This window comes from Plodia interpunctella, chromosome 15, assembly GCF_027563975.2.
Source record: "Plodia interpunctella isolate USDA-ARS_2022_Savannah chromosome 15, ilPloInte3.2, whole genome shotgun sequence".
Lineage (NCBI taxonomy): Eukaryota > Metazoa > Arthropoda > Insecta > Lepidoptera > Pyralidae > Plodia > Plodia interpunctella.
The window spans coordinates 3,604,288-3,630,583 of record NC_071308.1 but is presented as its reverse complement, the minus strand read 5'-3'; the positions used below and the strand labels follow the sequence as shown (position 1 = coordinate 3,630,583).

Genomic DNA, 26,296 nt, shown 5'->3' with positions numbered 1-26,296 from the left:
ACTTGAAGTTGTATCTTATCTGCTATTTAAGTACATTCTACATACTTAAACTGAAGTACTATAATATCAATCAATGATGACTCCATGTGGTAGTCTAATGATATTAAATTAAAATCACAGAGTATGTGTGACTATACGACTTTGGTTATAGATTCAAAGCTTGTCACTTGCTTTTATAAACTAACGATGTAAATGATTTTACAAGGTTTTATTTTACTCACAATGTAGACATGTGTCTACGTTCGTTCGTGGAAGTAGAATTTATACACCATTATAGAAATACACCATTAAATTGTCGTAAAGAAAGAAAAATCAAACAATATATTTCATAATAAATGATTTATTTACAGTAGTATATTTATAACACTACTAAGTAGTTGAAATTAAAATGTCTGTCTTATTATCCTATGGAGAAAACAAGTAGGTTTTAACTTTTTAAACCATCGTATCGAAATAGTTCCTGCGTGCAATATAGAGATTAATAATATTTAAATAGGCCCAGTATTTACTTCGCAAATATTTTTAATATACTGGCTGTTACCTGCAACTTCGCCTATAAAAACAAGATATACCGTATACCTGAGATTCACCAGCGTCGAACTTCAAGCTGTCAATGCCGTAGGTGTCCACCAGACTGCGCAGTCTGTCCCTGAACCAGGCTCCTGCCGCAGGTTTGGTAAAGTCGATGTAAGATGCTATCGACCCGTTGTTATTCCACCACGACGTGTCTGCGCCGCCTTCTTCGTTAAGCACTAAGTACCTGTCAAGTGATTATATAATATTAATAAAAATAATGCCATTTAATGTTTTTATGTCATTTAATGTACTCGTATTATAGGTAAAATTCTCCTGTTTTCCCAAGGGAGAACAGGAGAATTTTTATTGGACATGGGCAGGGTAATAAATAAATAAATAATAGCTACAATATAGGCAAAACGAGTGGCGCTCATTTACACTATCAATAAAAGTAGTATGTAACATGATGGTAATTTATTTTTTACTACTTACCCATTATTCAAAGCTTCAGAGTACCAAGGTTCACAGTTCTTATTAATGAATGGATGCACCCATATGGTGACCCTGAATCCTATATCTTTCAAGTCTTGCACCAGTTTTTTCATATCAGGGAATTTATCCTCTTGCACGGTCAAAGAGCCATAGCATATCTCCCACAAATCATCAATATCAAACTGAGCATTCGGAAAGCCACTGTCTGCGATTTCTTTGGCGAATTCCAAGACGTTATCCTGGTCAATTTCTCTGGAGTACCTAGCCTAGGTAGACCAGACAGGTAATTCAATCATTCTGCGGTCAGGAATACCAGTAGGTTTTCCTAAATAAGTGGCTACTGCATGTTGGTGAGCTGTTTTAGGATCGTCGAAGAACCAGAAGTCGTATTTAAGATTATTGTGCTCTCTTTTGGAGGAGTATGGAGCGGCCACTTCTGCGATAAAGCATACGTGGTTGTCTAGGATATTGTGATAGTCGACAAATAGAGGCGTTTCAGGATAGATGTAGATGTAATGACCGGCGGAGTTAAGCCAATATTTTTCGGAGACAACAGCATTGTCTTCCTGTTTAGAAACCATGGAATATTTGTTCAGTCTCCTGTTTTGGATGGGCCAGTATTGTTGCTTTTGTTGAGGGCCACCAAACCATTGTCTGTCCTCTGAGGGTGGTTAAAGATTTTATTTAGGTTCACTTGTCTAGGCTGTCGATCAGAACGTTTAATGTACAAATCTTGCAAGTTAAATTTTATCTACTTCCGCACAGAGTTGAAAATCTTCCCAAATTTTGACTTAGGAATCACCAGGACATCTAGTGGGTTAATTTTCAGAAAAATCTGAAACACGTATATATAACTTTGTTGTTACAACAAAAATCCAAATTTTCAAGTAACTAACTTCAACGGTGTAGAACTTTTATATTCACAGCTTTTCACCCCTTTCACTCCCTTCGGAGTAGAATTTCCAAAAATCTTCTCTTAATGCTCTCCTACACGCCAAATTTCAGCTTCCCGGGAGAGTTTTATATTGATATATTGATACATACTGCGCCCATTATATCTATATCAGACTTTTATGATCAATAAAAACAATTTGTTTATATTCTGTTTACACCTTTCTACAAAAATTTAAAGTAAATCGACTCCGTGTATTGTTATTTTAATTTTCCTACAGGACCCCCCTCATTTTCCGGGATGAAATGTCTAGAAGATATTAACCCGGGATTCCGAGGAATTTTTGATTCATAATTATTTTTCAATTATCCTACGGGAACCTAACCATTTACCGGGATGAAATGTATCTAATTTTCCTACAGGACCCTACTCATTTTCCAGGATGAAATGTCTATAAGATGTTAACCCGAGATTCTGAGGCATTTTTGATTCATATATAATTAGTTTTTCAATTATCCTACGGAAACTTGACCATTTACCGGGATGAAATGTATCTAATTTTCCTACAGGAACCTCCTCATTTTCCGGGATGAAATATCTATAACATGTTAACCCGGGATTATGAGGCATTTTTGATTCATAATTAGTTTTTCAATTATCCTACGGAAACCTAACCATTTACCGGGATGAAATCTATCTATGATGTTAACCCGGTATATAAGGTACCTACATACCAAATTTCAAGCAAATCGGTCCAGTAGATTTCGAGTGATGCGCGTTCAGACAGACAGACAGACAGACAGACAGACAGACAGACAAAAATTTCCTATATATTTTCGTCAAAACTATATTTTCGTCATCTATAACAGTAACTAAGTATATTCCATGAAGAAATTTGAAAAAATATCCAATGTACAAATTTGACCTTTCTTCAATTTTATTATATGTATTGATACACATATCAGTTAAATCATTTCTACTTGAGTAAAGAATATTTTTTTACCTAATAACACTAAAAACAACTTCATCTTGGATCAACTTTGAGCCCACTGTTGTGGATTGCCTGAGATCCTATTTAATTATTACAACTGTTATCTGTACTGTGTTTTTAAAATTCACATACGAGTATATGTGATCTTGCTAACGTTCCGTACGTCCAATGAAAAAAGCGGAGCCCTCATTTCGTTGTCCGTATTTACGATATTTGTCCGTGAAGATCATAATATGAGGCGAAGTTTCAAGCTGAATATATAAAACACGGCAGTCCGTGAACCAAGTGAGAACTATATTAGTAAATAATATAAAACAATTGCCTTTCGCTGTCTGTCTGTCCCTATGTAGGTATGCTTAGATTTTAAAAACTACGCAACGGATTTAAATACGGGTTTTTGAATCACTCTGATTTTTGAGGCAGGTTTAGATATAGTTCACAAATAAATACCAATTTATGAATAGTTCATTTCGTACGGAACCCTTGGTGCGCAAGTATTATTCGCAAGTATCAGGTTTTAGAGTAGGAATAACAGGAAGCAAAGAATAATAGAATACCTAATCTGATAACTTTGACGGGTTAATCATAAGATTTCGATGACTTAATCATAAGATCGCATAAGATTTCTATGACATAATAATGTTTACAGAATTTCAAGAAGTGGGGGCCCACTTCTTGAAATTCTGTAAACATTCGTCGTCATGTCTGTAAACATACGTCACACGCACTTTGTTTTTATTTTTTTTTATCTACAGTACGTATAGAAATAACAGATATAAAGCATGTTTTTATTTTCTTTGATTAAAAATACGTCTAAAACGTAGACACACATTGATCTTTACAACATTAAACATTTAAGAGGCTTTCGTAGAAGATGAACTCGTAGAGCTAATGTCCTGAGATTTAACGTGTCCCCTATGTGGTCCCTAAGAGTGACTTTTATATTTATTTTTCTACTTTTCGTATGGGGCAAATACGAAATTGTGGACAATAGACCAGTAGTTCCATATAAAATCAAGAACTCGTTCGGCAGTAGCATGAACTGAGACAATGTAAATTTGATAGATTACAAGAGCCAGTGTCCTTAAACAATTAAATTCATCTATAGCTCTATAAGCATCAATTTGCAACAGACACTGTTTGGCCATATTGACAGGTACCTAAGAATAAGGCTAGCAGAATTATTAATTACTTATATTGATTCTATATAGGTTGTTAGTTTCTTCGGTAAACTCGTGGCAAAGTTTGTCTCGATGGTTTTTATATTTGTCAAAAAATGGATTGCGGTTTTACAAAATCATTTCATAAAATGCAGAAACACTTAGGATATTATATATATCCTTCCTATTATTATATATATCCTTCGATCGGAAATACAAAATGAATTTTCTGCTCTACGTCGACTGCCCATAACATTGACTTTTGGATCACATTTAATTATTATTTTATATGTGAAACATCAAATTTTTGTCAGATATAGATTTTGGTTTACATGATATTAACTTACAAATATTTCATTAATCTTCAATGGTCTGAGAACTAGAAATGCCGAAGACCGTGCATAATGGAGGAAAAAAAGTAACAAAGCGTATCATAAGCTTCAAGCTTATGATACGCTTTGTTACTTTTTTTCCGAAATAAATTGCTCAGAAGTAAGAAAGAGAAATTCAATACCACTTCTAAATCTTAATCTTCTTTGAACATTTTCACCTATTACGGTCAGAAATATGTCAATACTTTATATTTTGTGATATGTTTTTATTCAAATAATGAAAAGTGAAATGAGTGAACCTATTCAATGTTTTTAATACTTTTCACAACACCCTTTAGCTTACGTTGGAATACGCTCCGCTTCAATAACAAGTTTACTTGTTAGACAAATTAAAAATCTCCAAATTTCAATATTCATTTCATTTACAACTTTTGAACGGCTGAACCAATTTTTATGAAACATGTCCAAGAACACTCGGGATAAAATTATATATGAAAATATATATTATTATTATTATAAAAAAACTAAACGAAAATCGTTTCATCCGTTTAGGAGCTATGATGACACAGACAGAGACGTTAAACTTACAAAACATCCGCGTTTTTACGTCTAGATTAAAAAATACACAATTAAAATTTATACGATATTTCCTGTTTGAATCCTTTTCAGATGGAACTCGGTTTGCGATGTCAAGTAACTAAATCGTGTTGAGACTGGTTTGCATCGACAACTGAATCAAAATAGTTTTTCAACCTCAAATGTTACTTGAGCAGAAATATTGCGGTACTTTGCAAACGGAATCATGGAACGGTTTAGTTCCATGATTCCGTTTGCAAAGTGAATCGTTCTTCAAATATTCAACCGTTTTGCATGAATTATTCATGGATTTTGTTACTCGGCCAATAACACTGACTTCTCTTCAAGGCTTATTTGTTAACTTGGTATATGTTGGTATGCATGAAGTACTTTATTTTTTTAGTATTAGTCCTTGGTGTGTTCGCCTGTTCCCTGTTCGCTAAGTATAAACTAAGTAGTTTATAAGTATTCTCTCGTGGATGTCGAATGAGGTATCCAAGGGTCATCTTGGCAGCTGATAGGAAACTATGGCATTTCCAAAAAAGGTTCGACGTCAGGCCAAATCTTCAAAATTTTATTTGATTTATTACATTTTAAGCTTACACGGCGTCACAGCCTTTGTCTACTACTAAATACTACTACAGACTACTAGTTGTTCGCTACGAACTCAGGTACCTCGTGAACACAATATTTTTTTTATTATAACCGTAAAGAGATCTCTGTATAGTACGAGTTTACCATTGTACTTATATTTTCTCATGGCTGAGGGCAATATAAAAGCCCCAAATTATAGTTCCATGTCACGTGGCTCAAAAGAACACAATAATTATACATTATATGATTATTATCAAGATTCACTAGTGGATTGGAATCAACAAAATTCCTATTCAAAGAATGAATTCCAACACTTTGTCAGATAAAAGTTTAGTAACTAAAAAGTTTTAGGCGGACTTTTGTTCAAATGTCTTTTTATATAATATACATATATTTTAGGTTAGCACTTTCAGGTGTGAGTTATATGAATACATTAATAATGTGAATTAGATATAAATTCGAGTTTCCATCGACAAAACTAGTAATTATTTGTTTTGTATGTTTAACCAGATGCCCTAAGTAAAGAAAGATGCTTTGACACATGAGAATCAATGTGGATGCTAAGTAACTTAGCTTAACTTCATATCATTGAATTATTTAATGATATGAAATAGAGATACATTACTATGTGTTTTACACATATTATGACATCAAATTCTTTTTTGTTTAACCATTATAAAGTATAAACCACAATATATTTTTTCATTTACACTTGAACGAGTTGTAGTTAAACTGTGCGTAAGTAATTAGTTTCTAGGTAATTTTGAAATTAAAGAATCTGTGTGAAGAGTGTCTTAATCAATACTATCACTGCCCAGTGATCTATTGCACTAATCAATGTGCCATTGAGCTCCATCATCTGGCGACTTAGGCATGTACAAATGGACTGATGAATATGAATGGTGAACAGAAAAAGTCGGGCTATTTATTTAGAGCTTAGAAGTCCATTAATCTCACTTAAAAATCTCACCGAAAATGTGAAATTAGTATTAACTTTCCTGATGAAAAGGTAGATTTTAAAAATAACATTCATGAACTGTATAATCATCATTAGACCCTAACCTTCCTTAAAAGATAACGATTCATTCATTAACACTGTTAATGGTTGTATAATAAAATGTTTGTAGCCTTAATTGCTTCATTGTCAAAAAATGCAATATTAGAACAATTCACTAATTTTAAAAACCACCTTGAATAGAATAATTGTCTCCGGGACGTCCCAGCCACGAAAGCATAGGGAACATTTGGAGATGAGAGAGTCTTGGGTGAAAAATGAACTACATACTTGAAAGATAATTTTAACCGAAAATCATTACATTAATACTTCAAATGCTTTTCCGCTATCCTCAATGTTTTTAAATCATGGATTCTTTGGCACCTTCAGAACAGAAAAAATAAATAGAAAGAGTTATTTATCTCAATTCTCTCCAACCAAGTGTTTCATATATTATGACTGTGCACATATATAGGAGACATTGAGACATGTCGACAAGGTGGGGAAGCACAATACTTGGGACAGTCGTTACTCAAGACGTTTGATCTCACTACCACGAAGGTATCCACACCTTTTCACCCTAGATCTTACAGACAGTCCACTATGTAGAGCGTGCATGGAGGCTGAGGAAACTGCAAGCCACCTCCTATTGGAGTATTATGGCATCGCATGAACAAGAGAAGTCTTCCTGGGAAATCCAAGGACCATGAGCAAAGCCTGCCTTACACCATCGGCGGTGCACCGCTTCCTAAAAGAGCTGGGTTGGCTAGAATAATCAGCGGCCTAACTGCGGAAAATAGTCGTCGAGGGATTCTTCCCTCGACGACTATTTACGGCATATATATATTTTATATTTTATAGACGGCAGGAAGGATGTGCACAGATAATAACAAGTGTGAGAGAATTATTAAATCATACCTACGTAGAATTAGTAATCATACCTACTATCATACCTACGTTCAAATTGTATTGGATTGTCCGTCCCACCTGATGGACAGTCTGTACCCACCACTGGCTTCGTCCCGACTCTCGCTCATCTCGAAGGTCACTTTGTCCTTAGGGACCCCACGGCCTATAGTCCCGAGGACACTGGTGACACCATCAGCTGTAAAATATAGAGTACCTTTTAGAGTAGTTACCTAACTAAAGTAATTTTGAAAATGAAAAGAAAATGTATACTGTGATTACACCACAGTATACATTTTCTTTTCATTGCATTGGTGTTGCAGTCGTGCATAAGCTACGGTCGCACTTACTCAAAAAAAGAAACGCTTTACTCACTGATAACATTGAGAGTCCAATCGCCATTGTCATCTGCTTCAACGTGAAAGTCTCTAGTCTTCTGATCTTTAGGCACTGCACATGAGGCTATGCCTATGCCTATGCCTATAAGTAAATGATAATAAAAATAATGATTACCTTAATATATAAGTCAGTCAAATTACCTAAATTATGAAAACAAGAAAACGTTTAGTAAATATTTAAATAAAATGTCTATTCTTGTTTATAGTTCCTATTAAATTCTAGGATTTAGTTATTCAATATTTCAAACAGTTTATAATAAAGCAGTATATTAGTAAAATAATTGGATATTTTAAGGGTTTAAAATACACATATCAGTTAAACCATTTCTACTTGAGTAAAGAATATTTTTTTACCTAATAACACTAAAAACAACTTCATCATGGATCAACTTTGAGCCCACTGTTGTGGATTGCCGGAGATCCTATTTACTTATTTATTACAACTGTTATCTATACTGTGTTTTGAAATTCACATATGTGTGATCTTGCTAGGGTTCCGTACTTCTAATGAAAAAAGCGGAGCCCTCATTTCGTTATCCGTGTTTACGATGTTTGTCCGTGAAGACACTTTGAATTATCAGGCGAAGTATCAAGCTGAATATATATAACACTGCAGTTCGCGAATCAAGTGAGACCTGTAACAGTACATAGTAAAAAGTCACTTTTCGCTGTCTGTCTGTCCCTATGGTAGGTGTGCTTAGATTTTTTAAACAACGCAAATCATTTTGATGCTGTTTTTTAAAATAGAGTGATATATTTATTTTATCTATTAGAGTGATTCACGAGGCAGATTTAGATATGGTTCACAAATGAATACGAATTTATGAATATTTCATTTCATACGGAACCCTTGCCATCAAGTATTATTCACTAGTATCAGTTTGTTGAGTAGGTATAGGAAGCGTAATCTGATAATTTTGATGGGACTTAAGTAAGACAGCATCAGATCAGATCGCATAAGATTTCAATGACATAATATAATGTTAACAGAATTTCAAGAAGTGGGCCCGTATACCACACGTAGGTTTGTTTTTATCTTCTTTTATTTTACAAAAAATAAATAAATACAGTACGCATAGGAACATCGGATACAAACCACGTTTTTATTTTATTTGCGTAAAAATACATCTAAAACGTAGACACACATAGATCTTTACAACATTAAACATTTAAGACGCTTTCATAGAAGCTGAACTCGTAGACCTAATCTCCTGTGATTTAACGTGTCCCTTATGTAGTACAGAGTGACTTGTCATACATTCTTATGGGGCAAATACGAAATTGCGAAAAATAGACCCAGTTAGTAGACCTAGTTAATAGTAGACATAGTTCCTTAAAAATCAAATATATAACTTTAGGAAAATGTATAGAGTTGTTCAGCAGTAGCATGAACTGAGCCAATGTAGAAAATTTTACTGATTCAATTTTTAACGTTTGGACGAACGTGTGGACGCAATGATGTGCTACATGTTTTGGGTTTCATGGTAGTTCTGCAGTTCTTGGGTATATGGGGAACGAAGTGGGCCCGAATATTATCAACACCAGTGATGCTTAAACGATGCTTAAACGATTTTGACACAATGTGTCAAAATGAGTCCAATACAATTTGAACAAGATACCGTTACTAAATGAGAACAGGAAAATGTACACATCTACAATAGGTTTCGTGACGTAAAAGTGCATCGAAAATTTGGATCGTTTAAGCATCACTGGTGTTGATAATATTCGGGCCCACTTCGTTCCCCATATACCCAAGAACTGCAGAACTACCATGAAACCCAAAACATGTAGCACATCATTGCGTCCACACGTTCGTCCAAACGTTAAAAATTGAATCAGTAAAATTTTCTACATTGGCTCAGTTCATGCTACTGCTGAACAACTCTATACATTTTCCTAAAGTTATATATTTGATTTTTAAGGAACTATGTCTACTATTAACTAGGTCTACTAACTGGGTCTATTTTTCGCAATTTCGTATTTGCCCCATAAGAATGTATGACAAGTCACTCTGTACTACATAAGGGACACGTTAAATCACAGGAGATTAGGTCTACGAGTTCAGCTTCTATGAAAGCGTCTTAAATGTTTAATGTTGTAAAGATCTATGTGTGTCTACGTTTTAGATGTATTTTTACGCAAATAAAATAAAAACGTGGTTTGTATCCGATGTTCCTATGCGTACTGTATTTATTTATTTTTTGTAAAATAAAAGAAGATAAAAACAAACCTACGTGTGGTATACGGGCCCACTTCTTGAAATTCTGTTAACATTATATTATGTCATTGAAATCTTATGCGATCTGATCTGATGCTGTCTTACTTAAGTCCCATCAAAATTATCAGATTACGCTTCCTATACCTACTCAACAAACTGATACTAGTGAATAATACTTGATGGCAAGGGTTCCGTATGAAATGAAATATTCATAAATTCGTATTCATTTGTGAACCATATCTAAATCTGCCTCGTGAATCACTCTAATAGATAAAATAAATATATCACTCTATTTTAAAAAACAGCATCAAAATGATTTGCGTTGTTTAAAAAATCTAAGCACACCTACCATAGGGACAGACAGACAGCGAAAAGTGACTTTTTACTATGTACTGTTACAGGTCTCACTTGATTCGCGAACTGCAGTGTTATATATATTCAGCTTGATACTTCGCCTGATAATTCAAAGTGTCTTCACGGACAAACATCGTAAACACGGATAACGAAATGAGGGCTCCGCTTTTTTCATTAGAAGTACGGAACCCTAGCAAGATCACACATATGTGAATTTCAAAACACAGTATAGATAACAGTTGTAATAAATAAGTAAATAGGATCTCCGGCAATCCACAACAGTGGGCTCAAAGTTGATCCATGATGAAGTTGTTTTTAGTGTTATTAGGTAAAAAAATATTCTTTACTCAAGTAGAAATGGTTTAACTGATATGTGTATTTTAAACCCTTAAAATATCCAATTATTTTACTAATATACTGCTTTATTATAAACTGTTTGAAATATTGAATAACTAAATCCTAGAATTTAATAGGAACTATAAACAAGAATAGACATTTTATTTAAATATTTACTAAACGTTTTCTTGTTTTCATAATTTAGGTAATTTGACTGACTTATATATTAAGGTAATCATTATTTTTATTATCATTTACTTATAGGCATAGGCATAGGCATAGCCTCATGTGCAGTGCCTAAAGATCAGAAGACTAGAGACTTTCACGTTGAAGCAGATGACAATGGCGATTGGACTCTCAATGTTATCAGTGAGTAAAGCGTTTCTTTTTTTGAGTAAGTGCGACCGTAGCTTATGCACGACTGCAACACCAATGCAATGAAAAGAAAATGTATACTGTGGTGTAATCACAGTATACATTTTCTTTTCATTTTCAAAATTACTTTAGTTAGGTAACTACTCTAAAAGGTACTCTATATTTTACAGCTGATGGTGTCACCAGTGTCCTCGGGACTATAGGCCGTGGGGTCCCTAAGGACAAAGTGACCTTCGAGATGAGCGAGAGTCGGGACGAAGCCAGTGGTGGGTACAGACTGTCCATCAGGTGGGACGGACCCCCTGACGTAGTATTTGAAGACTGCTTCGATTTCAGTAAGTTGTTATTGATAGACAGTAAAAACCATATTTGTGAACCATTTTGTATTTTAGCTACGCATTCCTATTTTATCACCATTGAGAAATCAATGTCTTTGTAGTAGTCATGAAGTAAAAGCTACTTACATCGCTTATTTGCACCTGTTGCGCTTGGAAGTCGTCATATATATTTTTCATTTCATTTGATCTAACTTGCAAACTCAACATAAGCGGTCGAGATGTCCTGATGATATTGTTAGATGGGTATTCCTAAGTCAAAATCTGGGAAGATTTTCAACTCTGTGCGGAAGTAGATACAATTTAACTTGCAAGATTTGTACCTACATTCTTATCGACAATCTGGACAAGTGAATCTAATTAAAATATTACACAACTTTCAGAGGACAGACAATGGTTTGGTGGCCCTCAACAAAAGCAACAATACTGGCCCATCCAGAACGGGAGACTGAACAAATATTCCATGGTTTCTAAAGAGGAAGATAATGCTGCTGTCTCCGAAAAATATTGGCTCAACTCCGCCGGTCATTACATCTACATCTATCCTGAAACGCCTCTGTTTGTCGACTATCACAATATCCTAGACAACCACGTATGCTTTATCGCAGAAGTGGCCGCTCCATACTCCTCCAAAAGAGAGCACAATAATCTTAAATACGATTTCTGGTTCTTCGACGATCCTAAAACAGCTCACCAACATGCAGTAGACACTTATTTAGGAAAACCTACTGGTATTCCTGACCGCAGAATGATTGAATTACCTGTCTGGTCTACCTGGGCTAGGTACTCCAGAGAAATTGACCAGGAAAACGTCTTGGAATTCGCCAAAGAAATCGCAGACAGTGGCTTTCCGAATGCTCAGTTTGATATTGATGATTTGTGGGAGATATGCTATGGCTCTTTGACCGTGCAAGAGGATAAATTCCCTGATATGAAAAAACTGGTGCAAGACTTGAAAGATCTAGGATTCAGGGTCACCATATGGGTGCATCCATTCATTAATAAGAACTGTGAACCTTGGTACTCTGAAGCTTTGAATAATGGGTAAGTAGTAAAATAAATTACCAACATGTTACATACTGCCTTTTATTGATAGTGTAAATTTGCGCCGCCCGTTTTGCCCATATTGTAGCTACTATTTATTTATTGCCCTGCCCACCACTATGTCCATGTCCATCAAAAATTCTCCTGTTCTCCCAAGTATCTATAATACATATTAAATGACATAAACACATTAAATGGCATTATTTTTATTAATATTATATCATCACTTGACAGGTACTTAGTACTTAACGAAGAAGGCGGCGCAGACACGTCGTGGTGGAATAACAACGGGTCCGTAGCATCTTACATCGACTTTACCAAACCTGCGGCAGGAGCCTGGTTCAGGGACAGACTGCGCAGTCTGGTGGACACCTACGGCATTGACAGCTTGAAGTTCGACGCTGGTGAATCTAGCTGGTCACCTCAGGTATACGGCATATCTTGTCTTGATACGACCATCATTTTGAAGCTTCAACTCGGAAGAGCGATCAGATACTCGAATGAAACCTTTCTTTTAGATCATCAGCCAAGAAGTTTTCCTCCTACCAGATTTACCTGTTTCCCTAGATTTTCCCATGAATTACGAGCTGAAACATGCGGTATCTTTCCACTATCATGATGTCTCCACAGTGTTGTAAATCTATGGCATATTTTGCACCATACCGTATTACTTTCTAATATTACAAATGCGAAAGTCGTCCGCTTACACGACTAAATTGAAAAGTTTAGATTTTTATACTCAAGGTCAAACATAAGCTAGGCGAAGTTGCTGGTAACAGCCAGTATATTAAAAGTATTTTCGAAGTAAATATTAGACCGATTTAAATATTATTAATCTCTATTATACGGGCTATATATTGCATGCAGGAACTATTTCGATACAATGACTTAAAAAGTTAATACCTACTTGTTTTCTCCATAGGATAATAAGACAACTTACTTCAAATAGTTTAGGTATAAACGTTCAAGAAGTTCAATAAACTTTGCTTAAGATGGACGAAATTTTACTAAGATAGATAAATTTGGTCGTCTTTCATTAATGAATAGAATGAATGCAGATAATTGGGACCTACTCTTTAATTTGCCTTTCCGACGTTTTTGGAATATTTTTGTGCTGAAATGAAAATCATCTTCGTACTTAAATAATGCCAAGACTGGAAAATAGTCTCCTACAAAAAAAATACAGCCCAATATTTTGCTAAAAGCACAATAGAGATAACAATTTTACCGTTGCGTTGACTGCTTTCGCTTTCTTCTTTTACTTTTCAGTAAGTAAACGTAAGGTGTAACAATAATAAATCGTAATGGACTGAGTGCGAAACAACTTATTTTTTCAACATCTTTTCAAATTTAGCGGACATTTTTGTAAATTAAAATAACACCTAGGTTAGAATGCCAAGCAATCCCAACTATATTTTAATTTCAACTACTTAGTAGTGTTATAAATGCAAAAGTAAGTTTGTGTGTTGCCTTCATGGTTTATGTACTCACCCAATCTTCTTGAAATTTCTCATACATTTAGACAAGAACTCATTCTTGGGAAAATTACATTTCCCATAAGAAACTCACGTGGGAGAATCTATGGGTAAAAAGTGTATCTTGATATATGAAATATACTATGTACTTATTTCCAGATACCAGTACAAAATGGGGACATTGACCTTCATCCCGGGAATATAGTCGAGGACTACCTGAGACTTGTGGCTGAGTTCGGAAATATGATTGAGGTCCGCTCCGGAATGAGGTAACTATAGTATAATGTGTTTGAATAGTCTGTGTAATGGATGACCAGATTGTAAATGGTCACCGATGACCAGGAACGACTGCAATACCAGGGACATCACAAGAGAATTAACAGCCTTTAGATGGCATTTATCGTGAAAATTTTAAGGAGTAGTGGTGGCTGGAGAAATGAATAACTTGCAGCTAAACGTGGCCGAGTTTCACAACTCTTGGCTGTATCTACCCCATAAGGTATAAATAAGTAATTCTGCGCTGTATTTATAATGCCGGCTACACACTATTGTGGAAAAGTTCCCCGAACTTGGCGGATTCCATAAAACTGCTGGAGGCACTCTTAAACAAACTACGCAATGTTCATGCATTCGCGTCGGCATCTACTCGTTGTGTACTATCTATATTTTCGCTTCCAGGACCCAGGACCTACCGATCTTCATCCGAATGGTAGACAAAGATACCCTGTGGGATTGGGACAACGGCCTCTATACATTAATCACCACCCTTCTCCAGATGAACCTAAACGGTTACACTTTGGTTTTGCCCGACATGATTGGCGGTAACGGCTATAACGCAAAACCCAGCAAGGAGTTATTCGTCAGGTGGGCTCAGGCTAACGTCTTTATGCCGTCGCTGCAATTCTCCTTCGTACCCTGGGATCATGATGATGAGGTAACTTGATTATCGTTATGTTTTTATTACGATTGCCTGAATAAAAAAATGAAAACTTGCACCTCGCGGTAGTTTTTCCGAAATAATTTACACCTAAATAAGTCACCCAGTCTATATTTGTTTCAAGATTACCATTATTTCATATTACAAATTTGAATACTACTCTCTATTTCAGGCAGTAGAGATCTGCCTTCGCTACGTGAAACTGCACGCGGCATACACAGACGACATCATAGCTGCTATGGAGGCTTCTGTCCGGGACGGAACCCCGGTCAACCCGCCCATCTGGTGGATTGACCCCACTGATCCCGTGGCTTTGGCGGTCTGGGATGGTAAGGATAATATGTTATTGTTTTTCAAAGCTTTTCATTTCTAACCCAAGATTGAATGTTTTTGTCGACTGACTTATTTTGAAATAACAGTACTGGACTCTTCTATCCGTTAGCCTGTCCCTAGTGTGATGATATTTTAATAGTTTAATGACCGATCTATGTTATACTGGGATCAAACACTGGCTACCGCAGGCGGAATTAGAGGCACCAGCTTGTCTGGTATAGTTAAAAAACTGTGATGTTTAAACATTTTCTCTAGTCGGCAACAAATAAATTGATTAATCTATTTACCAGAATTCCTCCTCGGAGAGAAGATTCTGGCGGCGCCTGTGGTAGAGGAAGGCGCGGTCTCCCGTAATATCTACCTACCTAAAGGTACATGGCGCGACGGAGTCTCTGGCGAACTGCACCAAGGACCTTTGTGGCTGAACGACTACCCCGCGCCTCTTGATACTCTACCTTATTTCACGCTTGAGAACTGAACATTTGTTATTAAAACTCGTTCCTATTTGTAGTTTATGCCAAAATAAGTAAAATAACGTCATCTTCTCTGCTACGATATAAAATAGCCTAGTCAAATTCGTCATTTTATAAAGTACATTTGAATACCACCTCAGGGCATATCAGTACGTTACAACTTCAATTCGTTCAACTACAACATTTTATATAATAACAACCCAAAAAATTAGATACAAGTCTGCACGCTGCGACATATCTGAATCAACTGAGCGAGCCCGATTCAGCAATGCGGCTCTTCTAAAGTGAAGTAGGGTGGGGAGGATGACATACGAGTACGTAACGTGACTACCGTACTAACTCATTTAGGCATACACTATGGGAAATATACTACTGTAAATAAATCATTTATTATGAAATATATTGTTTGATTTCTTTGACGCCATGTCATGTCAAATTAATCGTGCATTCAAAATTTCAACTGAATTGGTTGCAAAATTCTACCTATGCATGAACCTAGTGAGGTATACACTAACATTACATTACTACATTACTAGTAATATTGTTTACACGTATATCTTAATAGCAAGGGATAAGTGCTGACTCTATAATCAAAGGGCATAAGTCGTATAGTCAACCGTACTTACTCTGTGATTTTAATTCATGTCAGATTACCACAAAGAGTCATCATTGATTGATATTTTATAACTTTAGTTTAAGTACTATGTACAATGTACTTATGTAGCAGATAAGATAAAACTTCAAGTAAGTAGTTTGTTTTCTGGTAACTAAGAGTCCTACTGAAATGAATGCCATGTACCTAGGTATTGCGATCCTTTTAGCTCTATGAGTGTCGTCGTTGACTAGTGAGTCAACAGCAAAACAGTGTATAGCCATCTACACAAGCGAAGAGCAGTTGGAAATAATAATTTATTTGACTTTTTGCGCCTGATAGTTTTTGTAAGCACTGATGATGATCTGTGAAATAATAACTACTGAAATCTAGACTTGTATTACGCTGTCGCGCGTGAACACAACCCCGTCGTTTTTGACTACGTAGTCTACTAGTAGTAGTAGTATTACAGAGTAATATATATATATATATATATATATACACACTTGATTTATCCACAAGATCCTTTGTACATTCAAGCTCCCATTTTCCCGGTTGCGTTCAAGGCTGAGATCAGACGCCGAGACACCAATGTTAAAAAACCGTACAATTTTGAAGATTACACTGTGATTTACAAAATTCTACTAGCCAGAGGCCATTTCTTCTTCGAAATTCTTATTATTATGGTTTTCTAGATGCTCACCTCCTACGAACCGCGGGAGAATACGTAGTGATTCTATTCTAGGGCGGGGCCCAAGCCACACACACAAGCACTTTTGCCACCGCTTTGAATGTGAAAATAATATATTTAATAAATTATCTATCGAAATCATTTTTTACATATATGAGGAACCATTTCAGTTAAAGCAATGAAGTGAACTGTGAAGTAGAAATTCGGAACTCACTTGTATTCATCATTTTAAAAAATATGGCTCTCTGAAATAATAAAAGAAATGTAATCTTAATCTTAATCAATGTAATTATCCCGTTTGGAGCTACAAAGTCTTTAAGTCGACGAAAGGCCTACATAAAAGTAGGTACCTAATATTACTTCACTACCTCTTCGTGTTCCAATAGCATTTTCATATATATGAGCATACATACAGACTTTAGATATGAGATATGAGCATACATGGATATAGATAAAAATACAAGTGTGAGAGATTAATAAATCATATCTGTGTCAAAATGAGTCCCATACAATCTGAACAACATACAGTTACTAAACGAGAACAGAAAATGTGGACTTTGTCCAAACTTTTCATCGGGAAACTTTTGTAAAATTTGCCGTACCTTATTAATTGTGGCAGTGGAAAGTTGGCATTGAGCGAAAATAAAGTTTGTAACAAATCTTTTAGTTAGTTTTTGTAAACCTAGATGAAGATTCTTAAAGTAATTTATCAAATATAGTCTTTTCTGTCAAATATGTCTATAAATAGTAATAGTAGTCTCTCAATATATCCAAAGTACAGGGTCGCCGAATAACAGGTATACACTTTAGTTCTGTTATCTTATTCCATGAAATATATCAAGTATATGGAAAACAATGTCTTTAAAACGCGTTTTTTATCACATTTTCATACATTTCCTGCGCTATCTCAGTGATGGTGTCTCGAATATTTTGTTTTAATTGCTATAGATTCATTGGCCTTTTAGCATGAACACGTCTCAGTAGCGGTTAAATCAGGCGATCTTGGGGGCCAATCAATGTAACCGTTTCTCGAAATTAAACGACCGGAACATTCTTTTCGAAGTTTCGTAAAATGTTTTAAAAATTAAATATGCCTTGTTCCGTCATAAAACGCTCCATAATAAATTTGCCGTGTCTACACAAAGTAAATTTCATGCAATGACTATCATATTTATCGCCTAAACAAAATGGCGCCAAACCACCACCACCCTGTATAAACAAGAAATAAAAAACATTGTATTGTTATCAAATATTTTTATTTTCTAGATAAAATAATTAAAAACAAAAATAAAATGGCTAGGTATGAGTCATGAAATCCCATTCTAACAAAAATTAAGCTTTATTGTTCTATAAACATTCGTAATACAAAAAATATTATATGCAATGGAGAATATAGCAAAATGTGCATAAACACACAATAAAGTTCATACCTAACCGAGATTTGAAGAGCATGGGCAATCGATACTGATAATCTGATAAGATATTGAGATTCTTGAAGGCGTCACGAGATTCCCAGTTTAACTTAGTGAGTGAATAGTGATGGCTCCACTAGTGTATTTATTAGGTAAGTTTGTTTTCTCTTGTGGATAAATCAGTGATTAGAACAGTTTTCGAAGTTGTAAAATACAAAAACGAAAACACTCATATATATGTATATACATAAGTATGATAAGTAACTTATGTAATAAATAATACACATGAGATCAAGGTTGACGAATCTTGACCTTATTTACGACGACTAAAGAGAAAGCTGCATTATGTAGGAATTAATTAACGAGGACCTAAGAAAATTACTCTTATTTATTTAATCTTATCTACATCCTGGTCAAAAAATCGCAGCATAACTCAAACTAAATATCTTGTATTTTTAAAATTGTGTTATTTTCGCAAAATTCAAAAAACAGTTAAGGGATTAGCGCAATGCATTAATACGACTTAGTTTTTCATAAAATGAAAAGATTTATTTCAAACAAGCTATACATTTCGAGAGAATAATGTAATAAAACATATTCTGTCTTTCGGGAATAGTGTAGCTTCCCACTCACACAGAATTTTGGAAATCAGTTGAGAAGTTTCGTCTTCGAACTTCGAACTTCGTCTTTAAAATATCAACTAGTGTAAGTAGATGACGCCTGATGTAGACCAAACCAAAGAAATCATAGTATATTAGGCCTTCAATTGAGCGCTCTCTCTTAACTAAAACTTTAATCAAAGGATTAAACTCTGAGGAATTTTCCCCTTATTTCCTTCTTTCATTATTTCCCCTTCTGCAGCATTCCTCTCATTAAGCGCGCGGGCGCTAGGTGTGCCAGCTCGTCAAGAAGAACATCATGTCAGGGTTGGAGACGTCACTCTGTCCCTGGAGCCAAAGTTGACAGGCGGATTTCAACTCACGCTTATCGACGGTAAAGCCTCTATCTTGATATATCTCCATGTTATAATGACTGATCATGACATGCATTGAAAGATAGTATCTTTTTATTCCCTTAGTCGAATGACAAAAAACAAAACACTTAAATTTGTGATATCTAGGCGACTTATTTATGACAATGTATTTTTTAATATGTGTTTACATACTAAAGTTACCATAGCGCTGGAAAAATGCCAACTAAAAGTCGGGGAGTTCCTTTGAGACAACAAATGCGGCGTCAAAATTCTTTGTTAAAATACGATATCAAACTACTTTCCTCTAGATAGTTATGCTATTTTTTTTCATTAGGAGATGAATCTACGGAACTAGGCTTCATTGGCCGAACTCTCGTGTCTACCTTTACAACTGAAGACGTCGATGACGGAGTTTTAGTGACGATGGGAGCTGCAACACTCCTTCTCAATACGGTGTACAATGAGGCTGAAAACGCAAGAGGGATTAAAATTAAGTGGGACGCGCCTAGTCAAATGAGGCTTGAAGACTGTTTATCTTTTGGTAAGAGGACACTGCTGAAAAAAATGCTTAAACTTCGGTATAAGTTTTTTTTAAATTCTTAATCATTTTTCATATTTTAGGTGCAAAGCACTGGTACGCTGGCCCTATGCAAATTGATCAAGTGTACCCAATCCAATACGCTTCCCAAGTCTACTCTCCTCTCATCACTAAAGAAGATGATAACGGAGCCATCATGGAAAGATATTGGCTCAACTCTGCTGGGGAATACATCTTCGTCCATCCACAAGTGCCACTTTTCGTGGACTACAGCAATATCTTGGCCAATCACATTTGTCTCGGAGCTCAAGTCGCCGAACCTTACTCCCCACAAAGAAACCATACAGAGTTATCATACGACTTCTGGATATTACCTGATGTTAAGAAAGCGCATAAGCATGCGGTGGAAAATTATTTAGGCAAACCAACAGGTGTGCCGGATTACAGAATGATTCAACATCCGATTTGGTCAACTTGGGCCCAATATTCGAGAGATATTAACGAAACTAATCTCTTGGAATTTGCACACGAAATCTTACATCGAGGATTCAACAATTCGCAATTTGAAATTGACGATCAATGGGAAACTTGCTACGGTTCACTCAATGTTGATGTGGGCAAGTTTCCTAATTTTGCGAACTTGGTGCAAGAACTTAAATCTCTTAGTTACCGTGTGACACTCTGGATTCATCCTTTCATAAATAGAAACTGCGAGCCGTGGTATTCAAATGCATTAGATAGTGGGTAAGTTATTTGTATTTATTAATGGTTAACTTGTGTATGATTTCTACATTCAGACTAGAAACTAATTACCTTATTCATTTTGAACATAGATAATAAACAAATATATAAATTCAATCATAACTGAAAAAGATGTACCTATACGTTTTTACAAAATAGCAAGACTATTGTAACATGAAACTACACAATATACAGCTACCTCGTACTCGACGAGTCAGGCAGCCCAGACACCTCCTGGTGGAACAACAACGGCTCAGTCGCGTCCTACATCGACTTCACCAACCCTGCCGCAGCAGAGTGGTGGTATGAGAGAGTCAAGAACCTGACTGATTTGTACGGCATTGACAGCTTCAAATTTGACGCGGGTGAAAGCTATTATGCCCCTCAGGTAACTAACTTTTAAAATAATACTAATTTTATTAACACACATCATATTTGTGACGTTCCACGGGTAAAGTTACCATAATGAACGAATTTCGTATGTGTTCTTATTTTTGATCTACTACTCAAAAATATAATAATTACAGAAATAAGCGTAAGCGTAACTCGTGGAATGTCACATACATTGTTACATAATGTAATACGTAGGTACTATATCAACTAAATGTGTAATTCTATTTCATAGAAGTCTTTTTAGAACAAGATCAAGATTTTTTTAAAAACTGTTACTTACCTACATCCAAAGATCTCTATCTTAAGCCATTTGTTGCCAACCACGCTGAAACTTGTCGTCTTGTCTTGGCTGAAATCATCCCGCTGTCTTGTTCGTTGTTAAAAGGGGAGATCTTTGCCCAGCCCAGGACACATAAACCAGGCTATTAAAAAACTTGGCCTACATGGTCTTTTAATTCACGAGAATATAAAACATTGCTTTAGTGTGAACACTGTTATAAAGTTTTAATAAAAAATAAATAAATTTGCATTTTAATGGTCATTAAAATTTTACTGGCCCAGCGTTCGTTTAAAAAATTTGATATTCTTAGGACAATGCGTACCACCTACCTCATAATATTTTCAATTAGCATAACTCATCGTGCTTACGATAAATAATTTTATTTTCTAATTATGCCTTAGATATCAGTCCAGAGAGGTGACATAGACCGTCAGCCACACCACATAACGCAGTCGTATGTTAGGACATGCGCAAGATTCGGAGATATGATTGAAGTTCGAACTGGATTCAGGTAATATTTTACTTTTATTCAACATGTCATCAGAAAAAATCGATTATAACTCCTCTTATTCTATTATTTGTAAAAAAATACAGTCTTCCGCTAAAGAGTACAAAATAAAAGAGGGCTGTGTATCCTCTGGGCTGGCAACACTGGGCGTTTATCAACCCAATCTTAAACATTCTATTTGATGTTGCCATGGCGAAAAAAATGTACTTCGTTAAAAATACGTTTTCCACTCTTCAGTTCTTCAGTCTGTCTAAGACTGTCCCAACAATACAACTAACCAATTGAATTTCAGAACTCAAGATCTCCCAGTCTTCGTGCGCATGGTCGATCGAGATTCAATCTGGGGTTTAAACAACGGTCTCGCAACCATAATCACAACGACCCTAGAAATGAACCTAAACGGTTACACCTTAGTCTTGCCAGACATGATCGGTGGGAACGGCTTCAACTTGGACCACGACCAATCAGACTTGCCGACTAAGGAACTATTCATCAGATGGGTACAAGCAAATACTTTCTTGCCGGCGATGCAGTATTCTTTCGTGCCTTGGAATTTTGATAATGAGGTGAGTAATAAGCAAAGCAAAATATTATATTATTATAATTCTCAGCGTATTCTCATTATCTGTATTTAGGCAAAAAAAATAATCAGAAATCCCATTTTCAACGACATTTTCATGGAAATATTTATTTTACAGTAATTTTTGTGTATCTAGTATGTATTTATTCGTTCTTTCTAAAAGCAATTTCTTTGGCAATTTTTTTGAGTAGTTAATTATAGTAATAATTTTGCCAGATAATAAAAGAAAAGCTTTTGAGGTGACCTTAAATGATTAAACAAGGTGTGTCCTAATTAGTCAAATCAAGCGACGTTGTAATTATCTTATTACCATATTGTGATGACAGACATCCTTGATATCATTATATGCAAATTTCGAAGTGCAGTTCCAGAATGTCCGCACTGATTGTTTTAATTGACACCGCATAATGCAAATTATGTGTACGTACTATCTGCAATACAATTGAATGTATTTCCTGTTTAGAAGGACATCATTGATGATGATGATTGTGTTATATCATAGTAAAATGCGATAATCGATGACAGGTATTTGTTATTCCCTTGCTTTACACGCGTGTACCTATTATCATAGGTGATGATCTTTTGTTGTTTGAAATAAATGAATTTATTTTTATTCAAGTACAAGAACGATAAAGCATACCTACTTTCAGCTAAAGTATGTTTTGTCACTATCGCATTGGCATTGACAAAAAGAGAGACTACATATTTTAGCTTCAATTTAAGCTTTATCTTTTTTATAAATAACAGGGTATAAATTTAAATTTCAGACTGTGGAAATAAGCAAAAAGTACACTGAACTGCACGCCCAATACGCTGACCACATCTACGAGGCGATGCAGGCGTCAGTGGAAAATGGCTCTCCTGTCAATGCGCCGCTGTGGTGGATCGCCCCGCTGGATCCAGAGGCGCTCGTTATCTGGGACGGTAAGATACACACGCAGCTGATATCCAATATGCAAGCGACATCGTTAGTGGAGAATAACAGAATCTATTAACAAAAAAAGGGTAAAGAAATTTGATAGACACTTATTTTTAGTATAATCCCAATAAAGTACACAGACACACCATTTACTTTTTGAAGAAAATCAGCTCTAATAAATCTTAGTGTTCGTCAACATTCCAATCCCATAAATCAATAAAATATATTCAATAATATATAATGTATTCAAAAATCGACAATTATTTCTTAATAAGGGATCATTGTCATAGATCTTTTTTGATTATTAATTGTTCCTCGCAGAATATCTCCTCGGCGAATCAATCCTTGTGGCTCCAGTCCTCCAAGAGGGTGTAAGATCCAGAGACATCTACCTGCCCGCCGGTACATGGTTTGAGGGAGGGGACCCTGAGAAAGTACATGAGGGCCCAATATGGATCCGCGGACACCCAGCTCCTCTAGATGTGTTGCCGTTCTTCGTGAGGGAATCTGCATCTGAACCGGATTCCGCAAACCTCTTTAGCGCTGCTACAGTCCTGGTACTTTTGGGGCTTATTGCTAATATAATAAATAATTAAATATTACTTGTCATATTCTAAGTTGGTCGAATTTTTGAAATATTTCCACACCATTGATTAAAACAAGAATTTAAATAGGTACTTCTAATTTTTCACACTTTCTAATTACTTACCGTTTCATATTAAATAAATTAATATTTTGATCACGGCCAAATACTACCTAAAGTAATCAATTTGAAATTTACAGCATTGAAAATTAGTTGATAGGTCATAAAATAAGATATGAATTTTAGGATTAGATTAATAAGGATACCTAGATTGTACTTTTGACGTGAACTATGTTTGACTTTTGCTTTAATTAAATTGAAAATAATCGTAAAATCATTGTTTTCACTTACCTTATATTCTAGAACAAATACAATAAACGAAATTGATTAACATCAGCGAAACTGACAAATATTGTGATCTAATGATAGCGGGTGAAAATACTGTAAAAACTCTGAAAGCGAATGGAGAAATGAGGATAGAAAAATACTTCAATCAATGTCGCGTAAATCCTACTTTGATTCAGTGAATTCGTAAACGGCTTATGAGCATACAAAATTCTGAGAAAAAAATCCCTATTCAAGAAATTGTGTATAAAAACCTGAACATGAATTATGGCTACCCTTCTCGAAAAATCACAATCCAACCTGAAATTTAAATGATATATTTTTCCGTGCCGAATAGCAGGTAGCAAAGCAAAGGCAAGTTTCCGCGAAGTAAATATAAGCTAAATGACTGAGGATATAGCATGTTATTAGTCTTCTGTTAATATCATTCAACTGTTGGGAAACGCAGTACAATTACGCTAATATCAATCAGTATCCTGGCTTGATGTCTTAATTGTTGTAATAATTAGAAACAAATGTGTCGTTGGCTCCGCAGCTTATATTGAACAGAGAATGAAATAGATAAGTAGAATTGTTGCATTTGTTAGAATAAAGTAGAGTGATTTGAGTAGGTATGTTTAGAATAGAATTGAGTATGATTTGGGAAAACAAATTCACCACATAATTCGTTGTACAACTGCTTCGAAAATTGCATCTACAGAAAGTGGAATTAGGTACTTAGGTATTTGCATAATTGTACTTGTCCTATGGAGACCAGCTTTAACGGATATACGCGTAAAATGTAAAAATATAAATGTATCCTTGGGATCTTAGATCTCTTAGTGACAGTCCTTAGGTTTTGGTCGGCTCGTATTTATGTAAAATTTAGTAAATTTGGTATCATCTACATCCCTTTTTCCTGTATTTGAACTTTTGTCGGCATTTCGTCAACCCAATTATTGCGCTAACATACTGGCACCTGAGCCCCGCGTTTCCAATTTTGGGGTTGGTAATAAATTAGAATTAGGTATCTTTTTGTTATAGAGTTATCTTCACCTAGATACAAACAGCACTTCTTTTGGACATACCAAGATAATTTTGTAGATATTTTAAAGACCTTATAAAAATATTTCTATGCAAAGTATAAACAAAAGTTAAGTGTTGTATACTTAACTATAGTCTTCCGTAATAAATTCATATCAGTCATTCATTATAGATTCTATTTTAAATTTGGGCTAACTATTACGCAGGCTATATTGCAGGGCGTCGCACGCGGCTTCGGCTGCGTAAATTTTCCACGGGAACGCAGTTATTTTTCCGAGACGAAAGGTACGCTATGTCCTGCTCCATACTTCAAACTACATGTATGCAAAATTTCAAAAAGATTGGTTGAGTAGATATATTTTGAAGAGGTAACAAATAAACAAATTTACTTTCGCATTTATAATATTAGGTAGGACACACGCCTAACTAACAAGCTAGTCCATTGTGAACCAGGCCAGAGACACCTAGCCATATTTCAAGTTTTTACTGAAATGTAATAATTCCCTTATTCATACGAAGCGGCACAAAAACATTTCCGCTTCTTGACAGCGGGTATTACCGTCAACACTCTTGTGTCCCGTATTAGATACTATTGTATTGCTATGATACATCTAAGTAATTATTATTATCGCGGCATTGTTAATAGGGCTATTAACATATTATTTTCATACATAGTATATATAACTATTTTCAAATTTCACTTGCCATTTAAATATAACCTAAAAATTTACTTATTGTTCTTTTTTTCCGGACGTTATTTCAGTCAGCATTTTTCTGTAGTTTCTTCTGAGTTTTAGTAGCACAGTGTATTTTTGTATTCTATCATTGCTGTGTTATCAGCAATGTCATTTATCTGTATATTATATATATTTTTAAACAAGTATATTTGAGTACTAAGACTGTAAGACCTCCTTAAATAAATAAAATTAAAAATGAAAGTCAGAGTCAATTTTGTACAAAAGTAGCGGCCGGAATGTTCGGCGAAAC

At 35.3% G+C, this 26,296-nt stretch overlaps 2 protein-coding genes, 1 long non-coding RNA gene and 1 pseudogene across 5 annotated transcripts; 2 read left to right on the top strand and 2 right to left on the bottom strand.

Moving 5' to 3' along the window:
• Positions 1 to 427: 427 nt before the first annotated feature.
• On the bottom strand, positions 428 to 2,928 carry LOC128676081 (myogenesis-regulating glycosidase-like; annotated as a pseudogene).
• Positions 2,929 to 7,523: 4,595 nt separating this feature from the next.
• On the bottom strand, positions 7,524 to 8,293 carry LOC135309692 (uncharacterized). 2 transcript variants are annotated; one of them, XR_010370089.1, is made up of 3 exons: positions 8,206 to 8,293; positions 7,829 to 7,933; positions 7,524 to 7,652 (listed from the first exon to the last, which is right to left on the bottom strand). It is a non-coding gene; the product is annotated as an uncharacterized LOC135309692 (long non-coding RNA). The 2 variants fall into 2 exon arrangements; XR_010370090.1 differs by having other exon boundaries at positions 7,829 to 7,927; positions 8,206 to 8,277.
• Positions 8,294 to 10,663: 2,370 nt separating this feature from the next.
• Positions 10,664 to 16,129, top strand: LOC128675782 (myogenesis-regulating glycosidase-like). 2 transcript variants are annotated; one of them, XM_053755449.1, is made up of 9 exons: positions 10,664 to 10,751; positions 11,024 to 11,128; positions 11,305 to 11,469; positions 11,853 to 12,513; positions 12,748 to 12,940; positions 14,148 to 14,257; positions 14,667 to 14,922; positions 15,098 to 15,254; positions 15,549 to 16,129. In XM_053755449.1, the coding sequence occupies exons 1-9, from the start codon at positions 10,724 to 10,726 to the stop codon at positions 15,734 to 15,736; spliced, it is 1,863 nt and encodes a 620-aa protein (XP_053611424.1). In that variant the 5' UTR covers positions 10,664 to 10,723; the 3' UTR covers positions 15,737 to 16,129. The 2 variants fall into 2 exon arrangements, with proteins under 2 accessions (XP_053611424.1, XP_053611425.1); XM_053755450.1 differs by having other exon boundaries at positions 10,680 to 10,751; positions 11,030 to 11,128.
• Positions 16,130 to 18,472: 2,343 nt separating this feature from the next.
• LOC128675778 (myogenesis-regulating glycosidase-like) lies at positions 18,473 to 24,275 on the top strand. The gene is made up of 9 exons (XM_053755443.1): positions 18,473 to 18,578; positions 19,288 to 19,419; positions 19,734 to 19,940; positions 20,021 to 20,681; positions 20,874 to 21,066; positions 21,753 to 21,862; positions 22,152 to 22,425; positions 23,207 to 23,363; positions 23,680 to 24,275. The coding sequence occupies exons 1-9, from the start codon at positions 18,554 to 18,556 to the stop codon at positions 23,952 to 23,954; spliced, it is 2,034 nt and encodes a 677-aa protein (XP_053611418.1). The 5' UTR covers positions 18,473 to 18,553; the 3' UTR covers positions 23,955 to 24,275.
• The last annotated feature ends 2,021 nt before the right edge of the window (positions 24,276 to 26,296 follow it).

Coding starts and splice junctions, on each gene's coding strand:
- LOC128675782 (XM_053755449.1), top strand. CDS start 10,724: ATGATGAAGTTGTTTTTAGTGTTATTAG. Junction 11,129..11,304: donor TTGGACTCTCAATGTTATCA/GTGAGTAAAGCG, acceptor TATATTTTACAG/CTGATGGTGTCACCAGTGTC. Junction 14,923..15,097: donor CCTGGGATCATGATGATGAG/GTAACTTGATTA, acceptor TCTCTATTTCAG/GCAGTAGAGATCTGCCTTCG.
- LOC128675778 (XM_053755443.1), top strand. CDS start 18,554: ATGGCTCCACTAGTGTATTTATTAG. Junction 18,579..19,287: donor TCCACTAGTGTATTTATTAG/GTAAGTTTGTTT, acceptor CCCCTTCTGCAG/CATTCCTCTCATTAAGCGCG. Junction 19,941..20,020: donor TGAAGACTGTTTATCTTTTG/GTAAGAGGACAC, acceptor TTCATATTTTAG/GTGCAAAGCACTGGTACGCT.